The sequence below is a fragment of the Filicampus tigris genome, chromosome 16, assembly GCF_054856515.1.
Source record: "Filicampus tigris isolate MCC_2025a chromosome 16, RoL_Ftig_1.0, whole genome shotgun sequence".
NCBI classification, from domain to species: Eukaryota; Metazoa; Chordata; class Actinopteri; order Syngnathiformes; family Syngnathidae; genus Filicampus; species Filicampus tigris.
The window spans coordinates 9,316,456-9,340,770 of record NC_141232.1 but is presented as its reverse complement, the minus strand read 5'-3'; the positions used below and the strand labels follow the sequence as shown (position 1 = coordinate 9,340,770).

General features: G+C 40.6%; 1 protein-coding gene and 1 long non-coding RNA gene across 5 annotated transcripts in view; one reads left to right on the top strand and one right to left on the bottom strand.

Annotated features, from left to right (window-relative positions):
• The window catches only part of elfn2b (extracellular leucine-rich repeat and fibronectin type III domain containing 2b), a 62,537-nt gene extending 49,399 nt beyond the window's left edge, over positions 1–13,138 (top strand). For all 4 annotated transcript variants that reach the window (XM_086056272.1, XM_086056274.1, XM_086056273.1 and 1 more), the window contains exons 3-4: positions 3,380–4,001; positions 4,091–13,138. In XM_086056272.1, the coding sequence (XP_085912398.1) occupies positions 3,663–4,001; positions 4,091–6,586 (2,835 nt within the window). In that variant the 5' untranslated portion in view covers positions 3,380–3,662 and the 3' untranslated portion in view covers positions 6,587–13,138. The remainder of the gene's footprint in view (positions 1–3,379; positions 4,002–4,090) is intronic.
• The window catches only part of LOC147134578 (uncharacterized), a 34,264-nt gene extending 13,815 nt beyond the window's left edge, over positions 1–20,449 (bottom strand). Inside the window, exon 1 of the long non-coding RNA XR_015090184.1 lies at positions 20,366–20,449. This is a non-coding gene — a long non-coding RNA (uncharacterized LOC147134578). The remainder of the gene's footprint in view (positions 1–20,365) is intronic.
• Positions 20,450–24,315: the final 3,866 nt, after the last annotated feature.

Below are 24,315 nucleotides of genomic sequence, written 5' to 3'. Positions count from 1 at the left end.
AAGCAAATGGCATTTGTTTCACAAGACTTCATTAAAGAGCACCACTTTAATGACTACATAACGCTTTCATTTTCGACCTTGGTCGTCCGAATGTTTACACTCAAGGGCAGTCCGTCACTCATTTGCTATAATTGCAAGAGAATGCTTTAATGTCCACTAAATAACCTAGTGGTAAGCTGCAATCCATTAACTCATCTCTTCTGTGCAGTATAACAGGTTTGTAACTTCAAGCTTACAATTTTGAAAATCAATGGGTCAACTGTATAGTGGAATATCCATGAAGGGAGTTTTCAACATCTGCCAATTATGAAGGCAAGATGGATTGATGGCATTGCTGTTTAATTGTTTGTGTGATAAAAGAATTATGCAACGACTATTGAATTTATTTTTGCCATGAAAGAACCCTTCTTATTTTGGTGAAAATCTGGATAATAATGTGCATATGTTCGGCTTTTATGTCGAATGCTATTCCTGCTTTTGGATACTTTGAAGATGTCGAGTAAAATGCTTGTACTTGTTAAGGACACTGTGACTTGTCTGTGACAAATGTGACCATTTTTGGGGTTATTTTTTCTTAGTATCTTGTGTTACAAGGAACCCAACCCAATCAGCTTTGGTTGTTTCCATCATGGAGGCATAAAACTAGATCTAACTGATTGTGACTAAAGAGTCATGGCTGTTTTGGGCTGATCAAGTTGCCAAGTACAACAGGCCGACAGCTACAAGTGCAAGTAGTCGTTAGTTGAACACTGAGCACTGACTGTTGTCAATGGGCCTATAAAGGCTTTTACTTAAAAAAAAAATTGTTGGAAAAAGTATGGAATTGTGCCAATGAGCTATCCTACCGTACCATCTGTTCATGTCATCTAAGATTTTAACCACTTTGGCTACTTAGATGCGATGACTGTTGAAAGAAACAAAATCCACTTGTGCAGGGTGTTTATATCTGCAAAAAACTTTACATTTTTGGACTACTTTTACAGCTTCTGAAGGAAAACATGTTGAATTTGTGTCCCGTGATACTTTGACACTTGCTAGAAATGGATCAATGATGTGAGTGTTATTTCCCAAGTGTTGTCAATGCCCCATATTTCTAATTATGCAATCACGTCCCAAAACCACACGGTACTTCCCGCCTCCCCAATGTGAACCTTCTGACTTTATGTGGGGCAGCAAATTAGATCACGCCTTAAATAAACCTCACACCATTAAAATGGTGGTCTGTGTCCAAATATAAACGTGCTCTGCACAAAGGATGGTGCTCAAGTCAGGAATGGGAATTCAATCAAATGTGCTTGATTGACAAAAGGGAACACATATTAATGAATTGATTCAGTGTTATCTTCCAGTTTTGAAAGGACATTGGGAGTGTTCTGAATTTCCATTTCCATACTAGAGCTGTATTGAGCAGAATAATGCTACCCAGGGGCATTTTGCCAGATTGAAGGCGATTACATTCCCAGTGCCTCTGCTGGTTACAAGCCAAGCAGTCCAGGATGTGGTGAATACACAATTCCACGCAATACACCAATTCTCTACTATCAAATAATTCATAACAATGTCCATCCCTAGCTATAGTGTAGACTAATAAATGCCCAGATTATAAAGGGAATTGGGGAATTTAAATAAGAAATGTGTTTTTCTCACATGACCTATTGAAGTTTGACTGTATATTTTTTTTATTGCCATTGCTACAATGCAGTAGGTGGCTTAAAATTTTAATGGAATCGCCAACTTCGCATTATTTGTTACTACAATTTCCTGCAGTAGTTAGTGATTACAGAGGAAGATGGGCACCTCAAGGGAGTGTGGACTGGAATAGACATGAAGGAGCTCAATTCTCTGTTTGGAGCGCAAAGAAAAAAAAAAGAAAAAAAAGAAGTGGTCTGTTCCACCGAGTAAAAGGCAGAGGGGGCATTTGATGTGATGATAAAGGAAATTAACAGGCCAGGAAAATAAGAATGTGGGATGAAAGTGATGGAACATGAAAGTATGTTAGATGAAGCATTCCGCATTCAAAAGCTTTATTTGAGGAAACATATAGGCGAGGGAGTGCCATGACTGTATAATATATGTCATACGAAGTACGCTTCCCCCGGCCGCTCAACCAGCAAGTGGGCAATTTATATCATGATGCAACAGGCTGCTAATCCTCTACTTATGTAAACACTTGACTGCTATTCAAATGAAATGCAGATGGGATAGAGAGAGCTCGTCTTTTGCCAGGAAACAAAGAATGTCTGAGGGGAGACTATGTGCTCTCATTTTTGGAACGGTTATCGCCACAGAGTCCTTTGCTCTGTGGCCTGAGGTGCAATTGGCAGAAGAATGTGTAGATGCCAAACAAAGCTGAAATGACCTCATTGCATTCGATGTAAACAGGAAGGGGAGGGGGTGAGCCAGTATGGATGCAGTAAAAGGTTGTCATAAACAAGCATAATGATGAAAACGTCCTGTAGCAACTGGAAAACACGCATATCTATACTATTTGCTGTAATTGGATCAGAGCAGGTTTATTGCATTTGTCTGTATAAATGTCCTTACCACAGTGTAGGAAATACTGAAGAACAACTTCAAGGCTTAAGTATTTGTCATCTGCAAAATCAATGTTGTCACCTGCAAAATCAATGACTGAATTTCTACTGTCTTGAATCTTATTAATAGCTAAAAGGTGTGTCATATCCTTTTGATCCTGTTTTCCTTCTGCATCAAAGTAACATTTCTCTGTGGGTTTGCATTCTCTCCCTGTGAATTTGTGGGGGGTTTTCTGAGTACCTAAGCTATCACGTTCCCAAAACATGCAAGTTAGGTAAATTGAAGGAATAATCAAATAGGTCTATACATTTATCTTTATGTGATCTACGATTGACTGGCAGACAGTCCAGGAGTACCCCACCGCTGTACAATAATAGACTATGGATGAATGTAAAAGGACCCTGTGTAAACACCAAACAAAACAACAACTTGCAACCTGATACGATGTCATATCAAATGGGTACAGGCATTTAAACATATTAAACAGGTTGACAAATCCAGATAAAATGTGGTTTGAGATTATACTCTAGCTTCTTATACGTATGTAAATCCATCCATTGTTTAAGTTCAATTTTGTCATTAGCAACATCAACTCAACTTTTAGCACAATGTAAATGTCATCACACAGTTCCAGTAATTATCTGACTAACTGCGATGAATCACATACTGTAGTTCATTCAGTTCATTTCAATGTAATAGCCAGTAGCTCAAAAATAAAGTGAGACAGACGTAACCTCCTTTACATAGTCAATACATTTTTTATGAACATCCTTTTAAAATTAAGTCATCAAATATATATATCCTCTATATAATGTATGTGCTTTTTGTCATATTGTCCCCACAGAGCTGAGGTCCTGAGAGAGCATGAAGACAAGCTGTGACTCCCCTCACTGCAGCCTAACAAGATATGACATAACCCGGGTGACCTGCTAATCAACCATGATAGCCCTAAAGCTGTGACTGGCGTTAGAAATCCCTTCTGCTATACCCTACAAAGACCCTCCTCCTCCGCCACAGTCCTTCCCAGACACCTTTGCTACTTTCTTTTCTCCAACAAACACGCCCTCCTTTGTGCTTGCCCCTGCATTTCTCTTGATTACAATAACATCCCCTCTTTCATTTCCATCATGCAGAGTCTTTCCACCGCCTCGGGTTTCATTGTTATTCTCTCCTCCCTCCTAATTGCCACCCGCTTTCCCAGCGTGGTCAATGGGGACTGCTGGCTCATTGAAGGGGACAAAGGTTATGTGTGGCTGGCGATCTGTAGTCAGAACCAGCCACCGTATGAGACTATTCCACAGCACATCAACAACACCGTTCATGACTTGAGACTCAATGAGAACAAGCTGAAAGCGGTGCACTTAAACTCCATGTACCGCTTTACCAACCTCACAGACCTCAACCTCACCAAGAATGAAATCAGCTACATCGAAGACGGAGCCTTTTCGGGACAAGCCAACCTACAGGTGATCAGACACAATGAAAAACAACCTATTCTATGCGGTCATGTATTAGGCTATAGTTTGTTATTTATGTATGATTGTGTGTTTTTTAGGTTCTTCAACTGGGCTACAACAAGCTGACCAACCTAACAGAGGGTATGATGAGAGGGCTTGGCCGCATGCAATGTCTTTTCCTCCAGCACAACCTCATTGAGGTTATTGCAAGCAATGCATTCTGGGAGTGCCCAAGCCTTAGCAGCATTGATCTGTCATCCAACAAACTTGCCCGTATTGATCCGTCGACGTTCACTGTTCTCAATCGCCTAATGGTTTGTGAACTGGCCGCAAATCCGTTCCATTGTGGCTGCGATCTTTACAGCTTCCTCACCTGGCTGGAATCCTTCAACAACGTCACACACACCTACGATCGTCTCCAGTGTGAGACACCGCGGGAGATGTTTGGCTTCCCCCTGCTGAGCCCCATCGCTGCCGGTCACGCTGGTCGCAATGCCAAAAACATCTTGCACTCTCACTGCAGGGATGGAGTGATGATACCTGGAATGACGTCCCTCCCACCAGACCTGGATGGTCCGTCTGGAATTGGTCCGGAGATGTTTGGTGGTGTGGGACCTTACCACATGCCCAACACCTCCACATCCACAGAAAACAGTTTCATTCCCAGCATCAAGCTCCATCAGGTGTCCTTGTCCTCTGCCTCTCTCCTCGTGCAGATTCCGAGGCCCTTCAGCAAAATGTATATACTGACACAATACAACCACACTTACGTATCTGATGTTATGACTCTAAAGAACAAGAAAGAGATGATCACCCTGAACAAGCTCAAACCACACACCAATTACACCTTCTGTGTGGCATCCATCCGTAACTCCCAACGATACAACCACACCTGTCTCCAATTTTCCACGCGTTCTCAAAATCCAAACAACACCCTCCCCACACCATCAACCACGACACACTACATAATGACTATCGTGGGCTGTCTATTTGGCATGCTCATTGTTTTGGGCTTTGTCTATTACTGTTTACGTAAGAAACGCAGGCACGATGAGAAAAAGAAGTCCATCTGTGTAAAGAAAACAATACTGGAAATGCGTTACGGACCCGAGGTGGCGGCAGCAGTTGCAAATGATCCAGCGGCAGTCCACAAGCTTCAGGAACACTCCAGAGAACACCACCAATATCACCACCACCATGGGGGCAAAATTCCCATGTCTACATCCTCTAGCTCTGGAATGCTTCACTCGGCTAACACTAGTTCCTCAAGACTTTCCTCTATTCCCCAAGTAGAAAAAATGGCCACTGCCTTCTCAGAGGCCATGACTGGTAAAGGAAACTACATGGATATCAGAAGTGGAGGGGCAGGGATCGAGAGGCACGGAGGAGATGGTGGGCACGGAGGTATGAGGGGGGAAGAATTAAGGGACGATGATGGCACTGATGTTGGGGACGACTCAGATGACGATGGACATGGCTCTGCGTCGGAGATCTCGACAATCGCCATGGAGGTAGACAAAGTCAACCAGATTATCAACAACTGCATTGATGCACTGAAGCTGGATGCAGCAGCTGTTGCAGCTTCGGGCTCCTCTCCAAATCCTACACCGTCCTCCAACCCTACCTCCCCACCCCCAAACAGCACCTCCGCTCTTACCCGTGGTTTAATAACACTTTCTCAAGGGATGACTGAATCATGCCAAGTTAACAAAATTCCACCTCCGCCCCCGCTCCCTCTCCCTGCTTTGAATACCCCACTTTCTGAGCGCCCAGGGATCAGCGGTGGTGGATTCGTTGTTACCCCTCCCTACAGGCCTCCTCCACCAGCCAATGCCGTCCGCCCCATTCAGCGGCAAATGAGTGCAGATGCAGCTGTGGTGATTGTAAATGCTGTCAAGAAACAGAGCAGCACCGCCTCTTGTGGATCTGTGGGACGGGAAAGGGAACGAGGAGGTCCTCGTGTCTATAGCCTGGATGTTCCAGAGCCAAGGAGTCCAGATGGCTGCAATCAACAACAACAGTACCAAGACCGCGCCAGTCCTCTGGGCTGTGGGGAACCCCTGGAAAGACTGCCGTTAGTGGGGAGTATGAGCTGCACCGGAGGGGGTGGCGGTGGTTGCGACAGTGGTGGTGTTGGTGGCCAACATCAAGAAAGCCAAAATCCACACCATTACCATCAACAGCAACAACAACAGCAGCAGTTGGAGGTGCAGCAAGACTACCACTGCTCAGAGCACCGCCACTCCGTCCCAGCTCTTTACTATGATGGCTCCCATCAGGGTTCCCCAGCCCAGAGGGTTTCCTTCCTAAAGCCACTGTCACGCTCCCGTAAGGATGCGGCGTCCTACTCCCAGCTTTCACCAGCTCGCCACCATTCCAGTTACTCTGGCTACTCCTCCAGTCCAGAGTACTCCTCAGAGAGCACACTGAGGATCTGGGAGCGCTTTCGTCCCTACCGTAAAGGTCAGCGTGATGAGGCCTGTTATGTAACGGCCGGCAACGCCCTTCGAAAAAAGGTGCAATTCGCTAAAGGCGAGGACCTCCATGACATCCTGGATTACTGGAAGGGTGTGTCAGCACAACAGAAGCTTTGACTCTGGGACCAGTATTAAGCATTGTGAGGAAAAGAGTTTGTTTACATCTGGTTCATTAGTGCCCTTTCTGGGCTGGAGAAACTTCTTAAAGGGAAGAAATATCTTGGACACAGTTTGGCCTTTTTTTGGGGGGCGGGGAGGGGGGGTGGGGCATGCTCAAGTGTATAGAGTATTGTGCGACAAGCACGGACTGTGCAACTGTGCCTGGGATACCTGGGATGATAACTCACTACGTTTTTTTATTTTACACTTCATTGTAGCACTGTTTTTGGATTATCCTATAGAAATGGCAGATTTTGTTTATCTCCACAGGGAACAAAAGCTAGCTGTGCATATTTGTGTGGCCACATTTCTGATCTTTTAGATAGTACTTACTCAGTGCCATGTTTTTAGTCTTTGGAAACCCACCAGAGGTAAATATGATATCATGTTGGTTTGATGGACGGTGGCTCTGTTGGAGGTGATCACATTTGATGGGATCAAATGATGGCTTGCCTGGACCACCATGAGATAACAGATGGGGCAGATATATTTAAATTACAACAGCAGCGCCCTTCCAAGAAAAAGTCCAATAAATGCCAATGTAAAGTGGAACCTGCATCAAACGTCACAAAAGATTAAGTCATTGCCAGAAACATGGTGGTTCACCACTGTTTTCTGATCAATGAAATTTTATGCCCCAATAAATGGCACAAAAAGATCCTACATTAGGTTTTACTGAGAATGAATGTGAAGGAAGCCCGTATGATATGGGGAAGTAATTGCTAAGAAAGTCCAATTAAAGAAAATTCCATGTAACAGGAAACACTTTCCAAAGTTCAAAACACATTCCAAATGCTTTGCTATTTAAATTGAATGAATAACAAAAGTGATACGACTTCATTTCAATTTACTGCCGACATTTCTTTTCAGTTGTGGTTATTTATTTTAACCAAATCTTTGGTTAAAATCTTTTTTAACCAAACCAAGGCTTTTGATTTATTTAGACAGGCATGTTCGCTTGCACCTTACGGCCTGAGTGTCAGTGTGTGTGTGTGAGCGCGTGCGTGTATGCGTGTGTGTAGTGTACAGTGGTCAGTGTAAGTGGGTGTTGGCATGCCTTGTCAGATTTTGTCGTATATGCCCAAACTGATTTTTATGAATACTTGTTAATATCATATTCAATACAAATCTGGCTATGTATAATTCCTTCCACATAAGGACAGACATGGGTGAATGCACAAACAACAGCAGTACTATTATGCGTTATTTTCCAGACATACATTATGACTCATAATTACTCTAAAGTAGCCCAGTGCCTCTTGCTACTTCAACCATGATCGCGTTTATTTTTCTTCACTTGGCCTTTTCCATTGCAACAATGTGATTAGGATCTCCAATCTGCCTACCTAATCTGCTGTGAAACACCTCCATATTTTGGCTATTCTTTTTTTTTTTTTTTAATACCCTCAAATGTGAAAACTCAAGTGATCTTTGCCTCGCATTTGTATTTAGGGCTATACCGAATTATGTTAGCGAGGCATTTCTAAATTCAGGTCTTTATAGACAAATGATCAATGTGTGACATTCATGTCACACCACTCATCACATCCCTGCTACCACGTGTTGATTGTATGTAAGCGTTGTTAGGGAGTACGCTCGGGATAGCTTTGACTGTGAGCACGTTAGTGTAAAGCAAAAATGCAATCGTTTTTGCTTTTCTGTGTACAGTATCTCCATTTGGTTCTTGATTTGGTAAAACTTGACGACCAGTTTTTTTTTTTTTTTTAATAGACTAGAATCTCTTGAATGTTTTTAATTCCCGTCACCAATGTTGTTCTGAGCAGAATTAAGCTCTGTCGTTGGGTTCTAGTATTTTGTGAAACTTCTGTATGATATTTGAGCAAATTTCTCCGAACAGCATGTTGCTTTCTTCGCATCTGTCGCTGAAACATCCACACCTGCTTTTAGCATATCATGGAAAATGTTCACACTCAGATGTACAATGTGAAAAAAGTTGCCAAGTTACTGTGATTCAAAGCCAATGTTTCATTTGAGAGGCGTGTTTGACCGACAAAACAACTTTAAATGAGTGGACTGACAGTGGAGTAGAGATATCAGGATTGATCTTAATTTGAATTGCCATCAAACACATTACATCTTGCTGATGTTACATTAATGACTTTTCTGTTTTAATCAAATTGAGATGAGAGAGTGAGATTCTTATTTTGATGGAATGCATATGAGAACAGATCTGTTAAAGTGTTCTTCTGCTCAATGATTTCCACAGTGCGACACAACTTTTCATTTTTAATGATATTGAAAGCCTGTGATTCTTATGCGTCAGAACCAGTGCTTCTGCTCAAACGAGGCTTCTGACACTGTCAGCGATATTGCTTTTCATCATGGAAATCCTGGCATAAATCATGGAAATGAATTGTGCAGTACAGTTAATATGCTATACTTACAGAATCGATACTATTTGATATAGGCTGTATCTGAGAACGTCAAATATCTTGACTTGCAAAAATGTGTTGATTAGCTCAAAATTATTATTTTCTATGGCTAATTAGTTTTTGATGTATTGTATTTAAAGACAGTGCAATTAATGAATATGAACCATTGATGTAAGATTACTTTTAAATGCAGTATTAAATTATATCTTTCAACAACTGGGCTTGTCAGTCAAAAGCAATCAACGGGCAAAGTAAGAATACAAACAGACTTGGATAGAGTTTGATTATATTTATTTTTTGTTTATTATGACCAAGCTGTGCATTTTATTGAATCGCCTAAGATGATCAATTCTGAGAAGATTAACACAAATCCAAAACTATTTTTGTGAAGTGGAGTTTATTTTATTTTTATTTTTATCTTTTTTAGTATTTTTTTTTGCCTTCCCATGACATCGCTGCTCCTCAACAGTGGCAAGTGAGTCAGAATGAGTCACACTTACTAAACGAACCGCAGTCGTTTTTATTGAAAGGCAATTCTATCGAGAAAGGTCCTCAGAAAGAAGCGAACAATGAGAGGAGGTCTTTGGCACAATGCAGGCACACAAATGGCTAATATAATGTGGGATTTAGGCATGACCTGACACTGACCCCGTTATATTTTGAGAAGCAACTATACGCATTGAAGTTAGAGTGCACATATAAGCCAGGTCTGGCTGCCTAATGCTGCTTAAATGAATAAAAAGCAGCCCAGCTTTAAAAAAGGCTTAACTGTGCTTTTACTTGGAGGCAGATATTAATTAGGCCTGACAGGAAATGATTTCATCTTCCATCCCATTGTTGACTTTTTATTGAACTATCTATTAAGGGTGGATAGTTTAATGCATTTCAGTCAAGTGCGTGTCATTTTTTTGTACATCGCTCTGAAGTTTTACTTTTAAATCCAGACAAATGGCTTTACTGATTTCTTGGCCATTCTTCACACTTGACAGTGAAAACACTTCCCACGCTTCCTCCCAATTTGCCGAGCATTTCATGGTGGATAAGAAAACAAATGGTAGAATTGAACAGGCCTCATTAGTACTCTATGTGCCGTATGGAAAGTGATTTACAGGATGTGAATGTCAGACATTATCAACGCCTCAAATGTATCTCTGCTGTTCTACTTACAATGGTAGTTTTCTGAGCAGAAGAGCACTTCAATTCCATGCAAGCCCAATCTAATGAAGAATTACCATAAGACTGCCCATGCCAGATGTTTTTTTTTCGCTATTTAAAAATAGATTGGTTTACTCTTTCGTAATAATATCCATGTACAGTATTTGTATTTAGGGTTTGGTTTCCAAAGAAGGACACAAGGACTTAAAGAATCTGTGAAATCTGTTAATTTTGTACACACACAAAAATATGTAAAAATGCTTCTATGGATGTTTTATACTCAGCCTGAGCTATTGGTATGTCGATGTGTTTATTTTTAAAATCATTTTTAAATGTATTTCTGATCTGCAATTTTGTTAGATTTTTTTTGTGAGGGTTCTGGGACATACATGCAGTGATGCGTGTTTTAACAGATTCCTGGTAAGAGCAGAGAAAGCTTATAATAGTATGTTACATAAAAGAAAGTTGTATATTTGCATGATACTCTGTATTTTTGGGAGACAAAAAATATATATTGTTGTGTACAATGAGTGGACGTACAATGAAACAAAAACAAGGGGCTGTGTATAAGCATTTTTTTTTAGCTTTTTTTTATTCTCTGTAATTGTTATTTACATTGCTACTTTGTTTTTGTTTTCTTGCACAAAAATGTAGGAACCTGGTGGATGTTAAGAAATTATCCCTTGACATTGCAAAGTCATAATTGTAAATTCTTTAAATTTGCAAAACTTGTTCTTTGGCTTCAAGTGTTGCACCCATATCTTATTTAACATGGATTGCTTCCAAAGTCATGTTTTTCAAGATAAATTATCTGGTTCCAATTAATTCATTGAAGAATTTTCTGTTTCAAACATGGAATGTTCTGAGGGTCATAATGTAATCCTGGACCATTTGCAGCACATCAGCTGCTTCCGCGTGCACCCTCTCTCTGAAAGGCTACAACACCACTATCCATTCCTTATCAGCTACTCTTACGTTGAATGGCCACTTGATGGAAATCACTTTTGATATTTGCTTATTTATTCTATTTATTATTATTTGACCCAGTCCAAAATATTGCCTTTAATTCACATTGAAACAAACTCACAGGCTAATAAAGCAAGAGATGTGCAATATTTTGTGTATGGAAAAAAAAGACACAACATTTGGGGAGTTCATTTAAAGTCGGGTGACTCCTGATTGTGAAACTTGAACAAATTTGAGCAAAAAATGTGATAGTCAATAATTAGATTTTGTCATTTACCCCAATCAAAGTATGATTTAGAATAGAATAACAAAAAAAGGTAGATGCAGCTCACTGGTCAGTTTTTTTTTTCTTTCTTTCTTTCTTTCTTTCTTTCTTTCTTTCTTTCTTTCTCTTTTAGAATAGTGGCACACAAAAATAGACATCTCACGGGTGCTATTTTTAGAGCAGGCCTGCAGGCTACTCATGTGGTCCTGTGGGGCTACCTGGTGCCGGCAGGCACCATGTTGGTGACCCCTGCTGCTTTATGACAATGGAGACAAGATTGTTGCTATTGTTGCAAAAGTATTTTTACAAGCCTTATTTAAAGCTTTATTTTTAAATTCCTGGACGTACGGTGCTATATGTTGTCATTTGAAAACAGAAAAGCCGCTGACGTAAGAGAAAATACCAGTAAAGCAGGGACAAAAAGGGAAATCAAGACTTAATTTGAAGTGGCGTTCCACCTGATTATCAAACATGAATATGGTGTGAAGGAAAATAAAATGCTTTGGGGGAAGAGAAAAAAAAGGTAAACGACATAAACAACCGCCCCACCCTGCCCTGTGGCTGTGGGAAATAAAGGAATGACATCAGACAAATCGGACTGGATGCTGAGTAAGTGCTTTGCTCTTCCAGTAATGTCATCGCATTAGTGAAGCATTGCTTTTCTGTCCACAATCTCGCCTTTGAAACTCTTGCAGAAAATAGCAATCATTTTTGTTGTGAACAATAAATTGTGTATATTTGTTTATGCACAATATATCAACTAAACAACGGCAACGGTCTGCCTTTTTCAATATAATCACGTAGCATTTTATGACAAATTCCATCGCCTTGGCTTGATGTATTTATGAATCGGCGGCTCATTCAAATGCCACTGCCCGTTTTACACAATACAATTGGCCTTTACTCCCTCCCCTTGTTTGAGATAGGGATCTGCCACGCACGGCTACTCAACTTGTCAATGTGGCCATTTTGCATCTGGCATCCAATTTATGGAGTCATGTTTTAATTGGATGAGATTGCACTCTAATCACATGAGCTAGGCAAGTGCTGGGGGCCCATTTTGTAAGTTGGAAATTACATTTCTTTAGCCTCCAGAGCAGTGCAACTTATTAAAAGGTCCCTCTGGACTGAGAGCAGACGTCATGTACCCAACTGTTCTGATTAATTCTGTTTGTTATGCTCCCAGATTGCAGGGGATGGACATTTTATGGTAAACTCACAATCCCATTGTATAATTCCGTGGCTAGAATGGTAGAAGTAGTATTATGAATTGAAAATCGGTTGATTACAAAGACCATCCTCAACTCATGAAGGAATATACTTAAAACTACGGCCGATGCCTGCATACTTGCAGTTTGGCACCGGCAGATTTGTTTATTTGCAGATTCTTATTCTTATTCTTATTTATATGTGATCCGTCAAGTGGCCCACCTGATTTGTAGAGCCGTATTGAACAGCGCTCTTGAACTAATCATTTCTCAAAATTATTAGCCATGAGAGGCTATCACTGCATCTTTTTTTAAAATATATTTGTTACTTAACTGTATTATAATTGTTTTATTTACGAGGTTCACACACAAAGACAAAAAAGTTTAGATGGTGGTACATGGGGAAAAAAAAATTTGCTTTTTGCTTTGACATAATTTGTTGCTGGTATTGACATGTTCCCTTTGCAATTTCTGTACAAAAGATCTATTTCTATATTTGCAATAAATTTGTAATTAAAATCAATCTTTGGAGTTTTGGCCTATTATTAATGACTAAACTTTGCTAATACTGAGATTTTATGAGCTGCTTCTCATTGGGCCTCATTTACTAATATCCGGCACTCTATCAGAGGCTGCCAATGCAGAGCACGCCGTGGCTCAGGTGAAGAAAAAAGGGTTTGATAGTAAGGTGGATGCAAAGAAACCAAGGGTGAAAGAAGAGGATACTGTAAATGTGATGACTATAAAACCAGGCAATTGAATTTATTGCAACGTTGCCGTGGCGTAGTGACAAAAGCTGTATGTCTTTGTCATTGCTGCTCAGCACAATATGAGCGACATCATTCATAATAGAAGTGCAGAATACAAACAAAAACGAGCTGCATTTATCGTCTTTTTGTGGATAGAATCACCTGTGGCACTAACGGTAGTCTTCCTCTGCAGGTTTGTCACCACGTTATAGGTGAGTATTTGTTGTTACATTGGATGCATATCGTGCTTAACTTCTTTTAACAGTTGTGTGACAGTTATGACACATGACGACTCTCCTTCAACAGCTCTCTTCTGCATTTCACTTTTCTACGCACCATCAGAGGGTAAGTACACAATTTATTGTTTGGCGGTTAACTTATTGTTTGACTTATATGAGAGTGTCAAAATGTTACATTGCTTGAATTATGTATATGCCTTACATGTTTTTGATGTATTTAGTTTGCCCTTGGAATAGATTAAAACAATTATTTTCAGTGGGTTGATATGTTCCAATATCTGACCAAATCAAATTTACCAAACCGATTGTTTAATACTTGAAACTGAACAGTATTTTTGCATTGATTGAAAGAATGCAGCGTTCCGGCATACTAAGAGTTTCATAGAAAAATGTCCCTTTCAAACAAAGTCCTCCAAAATTCTTGTGAGAGCAGACTTCCTGATGCTATGCGATTCAATTATTCATGCTCCAAGGGCTTCAACTACTTGTAAAGTGACAGATTGGTGGATTTACTTCACCAACACACACTTGCGTATACACACTCGGCTGGCTATTTTGGCTCTCGGTAAAAACCTTTCCATGTTCTCGACACAGTTTCTCCAGCACATTTGGGTATTCAAGGACTAAATATGATGAGTCATTAAAGCGACAGGTCCGAGAGTTCCGTCGAGAGTCGGTTGTTTAAGTTTAATGCTAGAAAACGCTTTGCTCAGTGTACAATTTTAATGAGTAGGTTGACAGAACAAGAGGACGTATGAGGCAGTTACAGCCGGGGATCTTGCTTTGTGACCTTTTATGTGCTGCTCGGACTTAGTCCAACAAATAATGGCGTATAGGGTGTACGGGTACGACGGGCCGTTGTTGCATATTAATGAGGCTGTATAAAGCACTTGAGGGATCTCTTGTGTTTTCATGGGGCATATAATGTCAAGCTGCAATGCATTAAAATGATTCATTATCAATGCCGGGAGGCTGGTGCACAATCAGACTGGAAATTTATAAAGTCTTTTCAGAGTTCCCATTTAGCAAAGTACAATATTCAAATAGTCCATCCTGGTCACTCAAGATGTCTTTACCATTAATAGAAGTGGAAGGTGCCTGATTATGTTGTTACAGTACACCAGAGGGATCTGTGACTTGATGTGGCAGCCATTTTGCATCCACTTAATAGCAGACAGAAAAATACATGTTATTTCCGAGATATGTTTGAATTTGAAGAGTCTGAACTATTGCATGTCTTGACCGATACGATAATTAGTGTATAAAGGCAAGAGTGTAATTGGCTGAATGAGTAGCTAGGATCATTTATAACACACCCACCCAATATACTCATCATTGTCATATGAAAGTGCTGTTTCTTTAAGGCCTGCCAGGGCTGGAAGGATGATGCGGTCTGCATGCCCCACTTTCGCAACCTGACAGAGTAGGAGTGATTAAAGATGAATGCATCATCATGACAGCAGGTTCCCTACATTACCATCCAATTACGGCGAGCTGTGCGCGTCGGTGATCAAAATGTTATCCCATCAGTTTGTATGCAACCCTTCAGATGAAACTTTGACCTGTAATCAGCTTTTTCCTCCTTTCTTTTTCACACCATCTCTCCTCACGCTCGTTTCATCCGTCATTCACCTCCCCACCATATTTCTGACCGCCCCCCGGCCCCCTTTTCATTGTCTCAAACTCCCTGTTGAGAGTTACGTAAGCCAAAGCACTGCAGACATAACCCATATTTCTAAATATCCATAACAGTGCAGCATCCACGTTAAGATCTTTATCGCTTGAGGATTAGTGGGCCGGATTAACCCTTCGCTGTCCCTTCTTCATTTAAACTAGCAGTTAATCCTGACTGCTATATCTGTGAGCCATTCCATGCCGGCGTGTCTTTTTGTGTCACTCACATTCAAATAGTACACTCTGGACATTTCTGTGTTTTTTAAGTTTTTAGTGCGTAAATTATATCAGAATTGTGAGACAAAAAATCCAGGACTGGAGACACAAAAATTTTGCGTATTTTAACCCATTAAGGGCGGTAGCGCATATCCGCGTTTCTACCACTAGAGCTGGGAGCGCTGTAGCGTCTTTCTACCTTTAAAGCCAGGACAGCGGACACGTCACTGTCTTTTTTTTTAATCCAATTCTCCGTCTCTTAGCCAATTTACTGCATCAGAAAATACACGTGACGGTGTCGCGAGACCGCGGAAGATGTCGTGGAATTTTTTCGAGCCATGGGTAGGCTAATGGCGGACGCCGTCGATCGCCCGGAGCTCGGATAAATAACGGCAGTGCTATATAGACGACGCGCACGACCAGTGAAAGCCACATGTCCAAGCTCTTGTTTCTGTCTGCTACAGGGGCTGAGATATTAATCGTTTTGTAAGTGTTGAATTTCTGGGAAAACTGGAATCTGGGTTTTCAAGGGTAATTCCAAAGCCGACCTTAGGTTTTGGGGAGCTGTTGAGACAGGCGCTTTAGTCCTTAATGGGTTAAACCCAAACTAACTTCAAGTGACAAAATGCCCCCCCCCCACCTGAGATGGAGAAAAAGCAGTGGATTTTACGACTTAACTCATATTCCACAAACACAACATCAATCAGAATGCTGCGTTTGGACTAGTGGGCAGGGGCGGAGCCATGGGTGGGCCAGGCCCCAGATTGACAGACTACCCACCCAGTAAGATTCATGAAAAAAAATATATACTTAAACATTTTTTGTCAATTATTTTTGAATTTGTGTTTCATTGTGTTTTTTTTTTTAAAATTTGATTGAATATTAAGAATGGCATAATTGTGGAGGATCTGAACTCCATATTATTTAGATACCAACCACATGTTCCTGTAATGTTTTCCTCTTGCTAACAAACAGAACAATGGACTGAAAAGGCAGCCACATGTTGTGAGGATTTAAAAGCTTTCCATGGCAATTACTCTGAATATTATGTGTCATCCTTGCTCCGGCATTAAAAGCATGTCACCCGGTGCGGCTTTAAAACGATTAACTCTCATTTGAATGTCCTTTCATGCCGCCACCCCACCCTCCTTCACCGTTTAAACGTCCCTTCCGCCATAATCCTCATGTTAGTTCATCGCACCTTGCAAGAGCCCATCGTGCTGCTCAGTTGTTAAAGTGGAGATTGTCAGATATTCTGCTGTCTTAATCCGTGTAAAACGTTCTCAGCAAGCCCATGTTTATTATTCTATTTTAACTGTCAGATGTGAGGCCTTGAGTCAGAAAGTGGTCCTTTGCTGAAGAATAGCCTTTATTATATTTTAAATATGACATTACAACAGTACACAGGCTTGTAATACAGAGACATTCTGTCTTTGCTGTTGCCACGGAAACCCCAAATCCCCTCTTGTAGGGTTAGCATTAGCATCAGTACGTTAAACTGCTGCCATGTATAGCATGATGCGAGACTTCAGCATATTATGTGAAACTTCAGCTCAGTGAGGATTTAGGGCAGCAGTCATGAAAGGAAACATCAACCCAAACACGTTTTATTTTTCAATAATATGTTCCCAGCAGGCCCAATAATTGAAACATGGCATTGTGATTAATATTGCTTGATTAATATAGGTTGGGGAATATGAGTTGAGCAGAAAAATCCTCCCCGTTTTTAGCCATCTCAGGGGGCGGCCATTTTGTCACTTTTGACAACTAATAATGACACAACTGCTCAGCGCTCAAGTAACGACCAATCGCCGGTCAGCTTCAGAAAACAGCTCAGTCGTTTTCTGCAGCAGTTGTGATGTCATTTTCAGTCGACAGGAGTGACAAAATGGCCGCCCCCTGAGATGGCTAAAAACGGGGTGGATTAACTCTTATTCCACACATGCATTATTTATCAGAATGCCTTGTTTCATTCAACTAGTGGACTTGCATAGAACATATTCTTGAAAAAAAAAAACATGTTTGGGTTGGGTTGACTTCCCCTTTAACTGTTTTTCTGCCACGGACCGGTTTCACATGGAGCTAAAGTTTGATGGACTGGCATATTAACGATTACAAAGAAATGATTGAAAGTAAATCCTGCTTCACTAAGATAGTTTGTTTGTTTGACTTTTCATGCAGATGTTTGTCTCTGTGTGCCCTGCGATTGGCTGGCAACCAATTCAGGGTGTCCCCCGCCTATTGCCCGAATACAGCTGGGATAGGCTCCAACACGCCCCCTGACCCTTGTGAGGATTAGCGGTATCGATAATGGATGGTTGGATGCAGATTTGAGCAACAGCAGTCCATTCCAGAATTGATGTTCATATTTTTTAACAGCTTGGTCTTGGCGGAGTCCGATTCTAGCTTCAATTACTGTTCATCGACAAAACCACTTGAATTAGCTCAAATGATATTGCTAATAATGCTTGCTAATAATAATATTGAAATACAATTCCACTCTGAGTTAACTGCGGAGTTCAGCTGCTATGAAACACTTAGTACAATGTCTTACGTAAAGCTGACAGCGTGACACATGACACAAATCACATTTTTTCCTGCAACCTTTCCGGCTTATTAAAACCTGTTGAAAGCATGTTCTTCATTTTTAATGTAGAATGAGCATTCAGGATTCTGTCAGATGTTTTATTCATTGCTAGATGATTAATTTTGTATGTGTTTTTAGACACATTTGTTCCATACTCTCACTGACTGCAGTAATAACGTGACTCTTGCTTGCTGCTGCGTGTGTGTGTGTGCGCTTGCGTGACTGCTTGTGTGTGTTTTATTGCATCATCTTTCCAGTAAAATTGGCTTCATCTAATTTGTGACCTTACTGGCACCACTACACACCCAGCCTCACACCGCCGCTGGTAATAATCACAGTGATCTTGAGACAGTGCCAATGCAGTCAGTGTAGTCTAGAAACATGCATCATAAATCACACATCTCAAATCTGGGATGCAGGGCGGTTAACTCGAGCGCAGCGACGTCAAACCCTCCAAACAAGCCCGATGCCTATATGAGCATTAACGTGCCCAGGAGCTTTACTCAAAGCTCGCTGCATGTTTAGCCAGTAGCAGCTGTTCTTGTCACAACTCTGCACACAATGGCCATTAGCCAGGGCATAATTGTACCAGTAAAACCCTTCAACCGCACCAGAATCTTAACATTGATCCTTGAGACCAATAAAGCTGCAGATCGATACACAACGCATTCATCAGCGGTAAAATAACCGAGCTCAAGCATAATTCCCATTACACAAATCACAGGCGCGACTTGCGCAAATATTCACCAGGGTGCTTTTCATATCAGCCCCCTAGAAACCTGTCTGTCATAATAACACACATCACAACTCATTTCAGCTGCGAGACTGAAGCAATCATCTGATCATTAGTCACTTTGCCACCAGTGGATCAGCGTGTGATTAAAATGGTAAACAGCAAACCTTGAAATTGAGACCACGAAGTCAGGTTGCTTCAATTGCCTCGCAATGATTTTGGATTTTATTTACAAATGCTTTCTTGCTCCATTGCTGTTTTTTAATGGAGAGTTTGTTCAAACCTAACTTGAATCAGAAGTGTATCCGGTCACATTAAATCAACTCACACACTTATTCTCACATATAGGCCCTCTTACTGTCAATAAAGCACTTTGATAAGTCACATTGCATAGTTAGCAACTTTTGAGGCTGGAAAACAAAATGGAATTGGACAATCGTGAACAAATTACAGATGGCGACTGACCCTCGCACACTTAACAATAATTGCTAACTCTGGCATTGTTTTTTTTTTTTTTTTAATCCACAAGACAGACAGCACTAACATCAAGGTAAAAGCAGAATGCACTGAGAGCTGTAGTTCTATTTCTCCACTGGCAGAGAATTCAAAGGGAGACTGTGGATAAAGCCCTTCATCCATATTCATGTTGGAAAGGGGCCATTTTTCAATCTTGTCACCAGGTTTCAAAATTATCGCTCGTCTTTGGCAATTCTCTTTGAATTTTTTGCATGAATACAAACTTTTGTGCATCCTTTCAATGGCAGAAGGACTTTTTTTTTTTTTTTTTTACCTTATTATAGTTAAGTATTTACAACATGCGTATATACACCATACAGTACGCACTCAAATTTCGAATTTCAGTCAAACCAGTTGCTGAGTGTCAGCCACTAATTAAAACTAGTCGCAGAACGCCGCATACTGCGCCACAGTTCATTGGCATTCCATTACGTGAATTTCTTTTATCTCTACCTAACCACATCCAAGCTTTGCAGTACCAAATGTGGTTGTGTGCTGTGTACGCAGTTTAGTGTACAGTATACGACGCAATATGGAACTCAATTCCCTCCAGAGCGGACTCTGATAATTCAAGTGTGACAAGCATTGAGAATGGAGCTGTGGGTTGTTGATTTCACTTCTCTGAGCTTTAGCGATACATCCGTGGAATATGAATGTACAACACAAAGCACTGTATTGTCGCGCACTGCAGGGCTTGCGCTGAATGTTTCATTTTATTTTAGATGGTATTTGTTTGTGTGTGGATGAATAATTTTATTTTGTAACATCCAATTTATTGCCTTCCTTCCCTGCAGTGTGTGCTTGCTCGCCGTCCCAGTCACCTCTTGTGCCCGTGTGACTGAGTCATGCTGCCCGAGCGGGCAAGGCGGACAATAACACATTATTTTGGAAATCATCCCCCCCGCCCGTGCCACCGATGCCACTCAGATTTATTTTTGCACAATATTTGGAGAAAACATGAACCAAGAAATGCATTTCGTTGTGCATTTGCATGTGTATGCACGGAGTAGAAAATGATACATTATGCGATTCTCACCCTTACTTCCAACGTATCCTTCAGCAAAGGTACTGAATCCCCAGTTGCTCCTCGCGCTGTGTCAGCAATGTGCAAATGAGTCGTTAACTTTGCCTGCGTGGCAACATTTAGCACTCTCATCAATCGGATTTACTTTTTTAGGCCTAAAAAATGAAAACAGAAATCATTTATTACCTCAATCTGCATGGTTTAATTAATTGACAAAAAGGAGAACACACTGAACTTATGAACTTATGTATGTGTTGAGATTTCCCCATCCTGTTTAAGTCCCACCTTTTTCCTGTGTGGTGTGAGTGTACTGAGACTGTCCAGTATTTCAGACACGAATCGTCTTACATGTCAATGATTGTAGGAGCGCCACTGATTAGTTGCGATGTCACTCAGTGTAAATCACTTAGTGTGGTAGCTTATCCGGAGGTTTACTCAATCACAAGTACATCGTCACTAAAGACACTGATTGACGTGGAATGTGAACTTAATTTTTGTCCCGTGTTCTTGATTAAATAATGCATATTTTTAACCAAGTTAGGTGACCATGTTAGGTGTTAGACCACAGTTTTCAAACAGGCAATGATGGTATAAGGAATATTTATGAAGTGTATAAATTGGTACAGATAATGGCAATGTCATGCAGACTTTGACTGTGATGATATTTGGCATTTTGTTGCTCGAACACTCTGCTTCATTTAATCAACTTTGTAGAGGGAAAAAAAAAGTATCGTTTTTTGTTTTTTTTTCAATTTGAATGCACCGTTATTCTCTAAACAATCATTTTACGCTTGATGTTTCTTATAATTGAGTTCTCATGTGATGGCTCAAATAATGACTCACTCAATTAGGTGTGATGTGGGAGCTGGATATTTCCCTGGGGAAATACAACCTTTTCTCTTATTACTATTTTAACAAGGAAAGATGCGATTTCATATTAATTCATTACCACGTCGTATCCTCACTTACTGGAAATGCAATGTTATTTGGAGCACAGAAACAGGGACTAGTGGGTTCAAAGAACAATTGGTTTGTTCTGGTGATGTCAGCAGCAGGATTTTGACATCATGGGCATAGAATACGCCCTCACCCAATAGTATTGGAACTTCTGGAGAAGAAGAAACTTTTATTTCCAGTTATTAACATCTGTATCTGATAAACAACTTAGGGTTACTTATTTGTAATGAGCAGTTTAAAACAGGCGTTTTGTGCCGTTTTGAGCGTGAACACTGCTGACTTGATTTCTCAGAAGCGGCCCTTCTCATTCCCTTTCAAATCTGCGCGTGAGAGGCACACAGTCCCTGACATGGCAGAAAGAGAAACTGAACTGCTGGAATCCATCCAGGAGGTCGAAGTGCGAAAAGTACGTTTATAAGGAACTGCAAGCAGATGGGTGGATGATGTAAGGCTGACCAGGGAGACCACAGCTATGTGAAGTGAGCACTTGTTGACTGCCTTCCACCCGATTGCATATGTGCCCGTGTCGGATGTGCCGGGCGCATGTCAGAGGACACACATTTTCTACGTTGAAATGCCCAGCATGGCGCAGTGAGGCTTGCACCTGAATGTAAATCAGGATAAGCTAGCATTCCCGCAATTGACGTCTACAAAACGAGAGCCCTTAACGTCATCTTTTGTTGTCTAACTGTAGTACTTGCATTCTACAGAAATTGATCTCACTGCTCCAAGTGGGCAGTGCATGTTAGATAGAATGTGTAACTATTTGCTCATTTCTCAAAACAAAGCAACAATACAAAAGAAATCCATCCTTTCCATAAATGAACTTCAAATCCCAACTTTATTTCACACTCTGCATTTGAATCATATAACCTCAAATCATTTTGCCCAAATCGGTTTCTGCATGTTCCATCGTGACTAACCTTTACCTCGCTCCCCCGAGCCTAGAGAGATGACCTCCCCAGGAGGTCTGTTCACCGGCAGGCCTGTCATGCTCCACTTGGAGCTCATCACGCTATGAACCCCCAGCTGACAGCTCGCCACAGCATACGACCTTGTTGACTACTTAGTGCAGCATGAAGGTATTTGGACAAACAACCGCTAAAATGTCCCCTTTACTTCTGTTGTCTGGGACCTTGAAATAATTGGCAAATACACTACATATAAAGGACTAATCAACCATATATATATATATATATATATATATATATATATATATATATATGTGTATATATATATATATGTATATATATATATGTGTATATATATATGTATATATGTATATATATATATGTATATGTGTGTATATATATGTATATGTGTGTATATTATATCATATTATATTATATTATAGACAGGCATATAATAAAAGTGTGTGTGTGTCGCACACAGAAACGTGTATATATTCCATATCACATGGCACCTTTCACCCACCTCTGCTGCTAGACCGTATATGATGTATGTCCATAGGTTATAGCAGCAAAGATACAGAACATTAAAATTTCAGGGAGGCATAACCTCTCCGAGCACCCCTATAAATTTGTGATGCTCCATGAGGACCTCTAGTATCCGTGTGTGTGCGTGTGAGTGAGAGTGCGACTCTGCAATCTGTAATTAACTCAATTCTGCGAAAACACCAATTGGGAAGAAAGGAGCAAAGAAGGGAGGAAAACAAAATTTAGTTGACTCAAAACATGATTATGATAATTCATATTATTGAAGGGGTGTTATAAAGGTTTCTGCTCCTTTGCACACTGCTTACAAGCATGCAAAGTGCGAGTGAACGTGTGCTCACTCACAATATTAATTGGATGCGTTGTCCTATTTCTATCATAGAGTCCGAGATTATTTTTCTTTTTTTCTTTTCTTTTTTTTTTTAAATCTAGTTTCACAAACATGCACGTGGGGTCAACAAATCGATTTTTTTTCTAACCCAGTGGCAAATGAAATGGCTACCACCAGGATAGATGTCGATGGAGGCGTGACTAAATAGAGGGATATATATGGAGGAATGGGTGGCTGTTGGAGGAAGAGAGCTGATTGAAAGATGCAAGTAGAAATAATGGCAATGGAAGGGAAGATGGAAGTTGTTGATGGAGGAAAGAATGAGACATAGAGTGATGATGGAGGTACAAGAGAAGTATGGTTTTATGGAAGAATTGTTGAGGGAATGCAGATGAAAGTGGTTATTTGAGCGAAGGTTTTAAGACTGCTTGGATTGTGTCTTGCCGGCTTGCTGCAGGGATGGATGGCTAATGGAGGAATGGACGATTTGGCAGTAGAATAGATGGTTGATGATGGCTGATAGATGGATGAATCAATGAAGGAATGAATGGATGACTGAAGGTTTGATGAGGGAGGGATTGAAGAACATATGGCTAGTGTATGGATGGCCACTTTTTCATTGACATGCCCCTCTAAATCTGGCCACTTGGATCAATAATGTGCTTTAAAGGGACGTGAGCAAGGTGTGCAATGAAAGAAAGGAGACATGAATTGAACATGGTGGTTCTAGTGGAATATTAACTCCTCTTGCAAAATCTCTCTCTGCATCTTTAACATTTCCTGAGAGGCAATTTAACGCATGAGTGCTTCACAATAAGACGCAGTCAGAGGATGGTGAGCATGGAAGGAGAATTTGAGAGCATCACGGCCGTATTCCCGTACTTGGTTGGGTAAAATGTTACAAGACGGAAACCATAACTGTCCATAGTTCTTGATTCATTAAGATCAAAATGTATTTGCGAATGACCTGTAATTGCGATGGACAATTTACACATGAAAACATGATTGTGTCATTCACTAAAAGTAACAAAAGACATTAAATGCCACCATTTTAAGAAAAAAAAAATAGTGGATGATGATGGATGATCATCTGGATAGTTTACTGTGAAACTGGGTTAACATTCCTAACATTATTAAAAAGCCCAAATAAATTTTTCATATAGCTTCTAGTTTTATGGCATTTATGCACTCACCCAGCCTAACATGCAGAAAGACACACA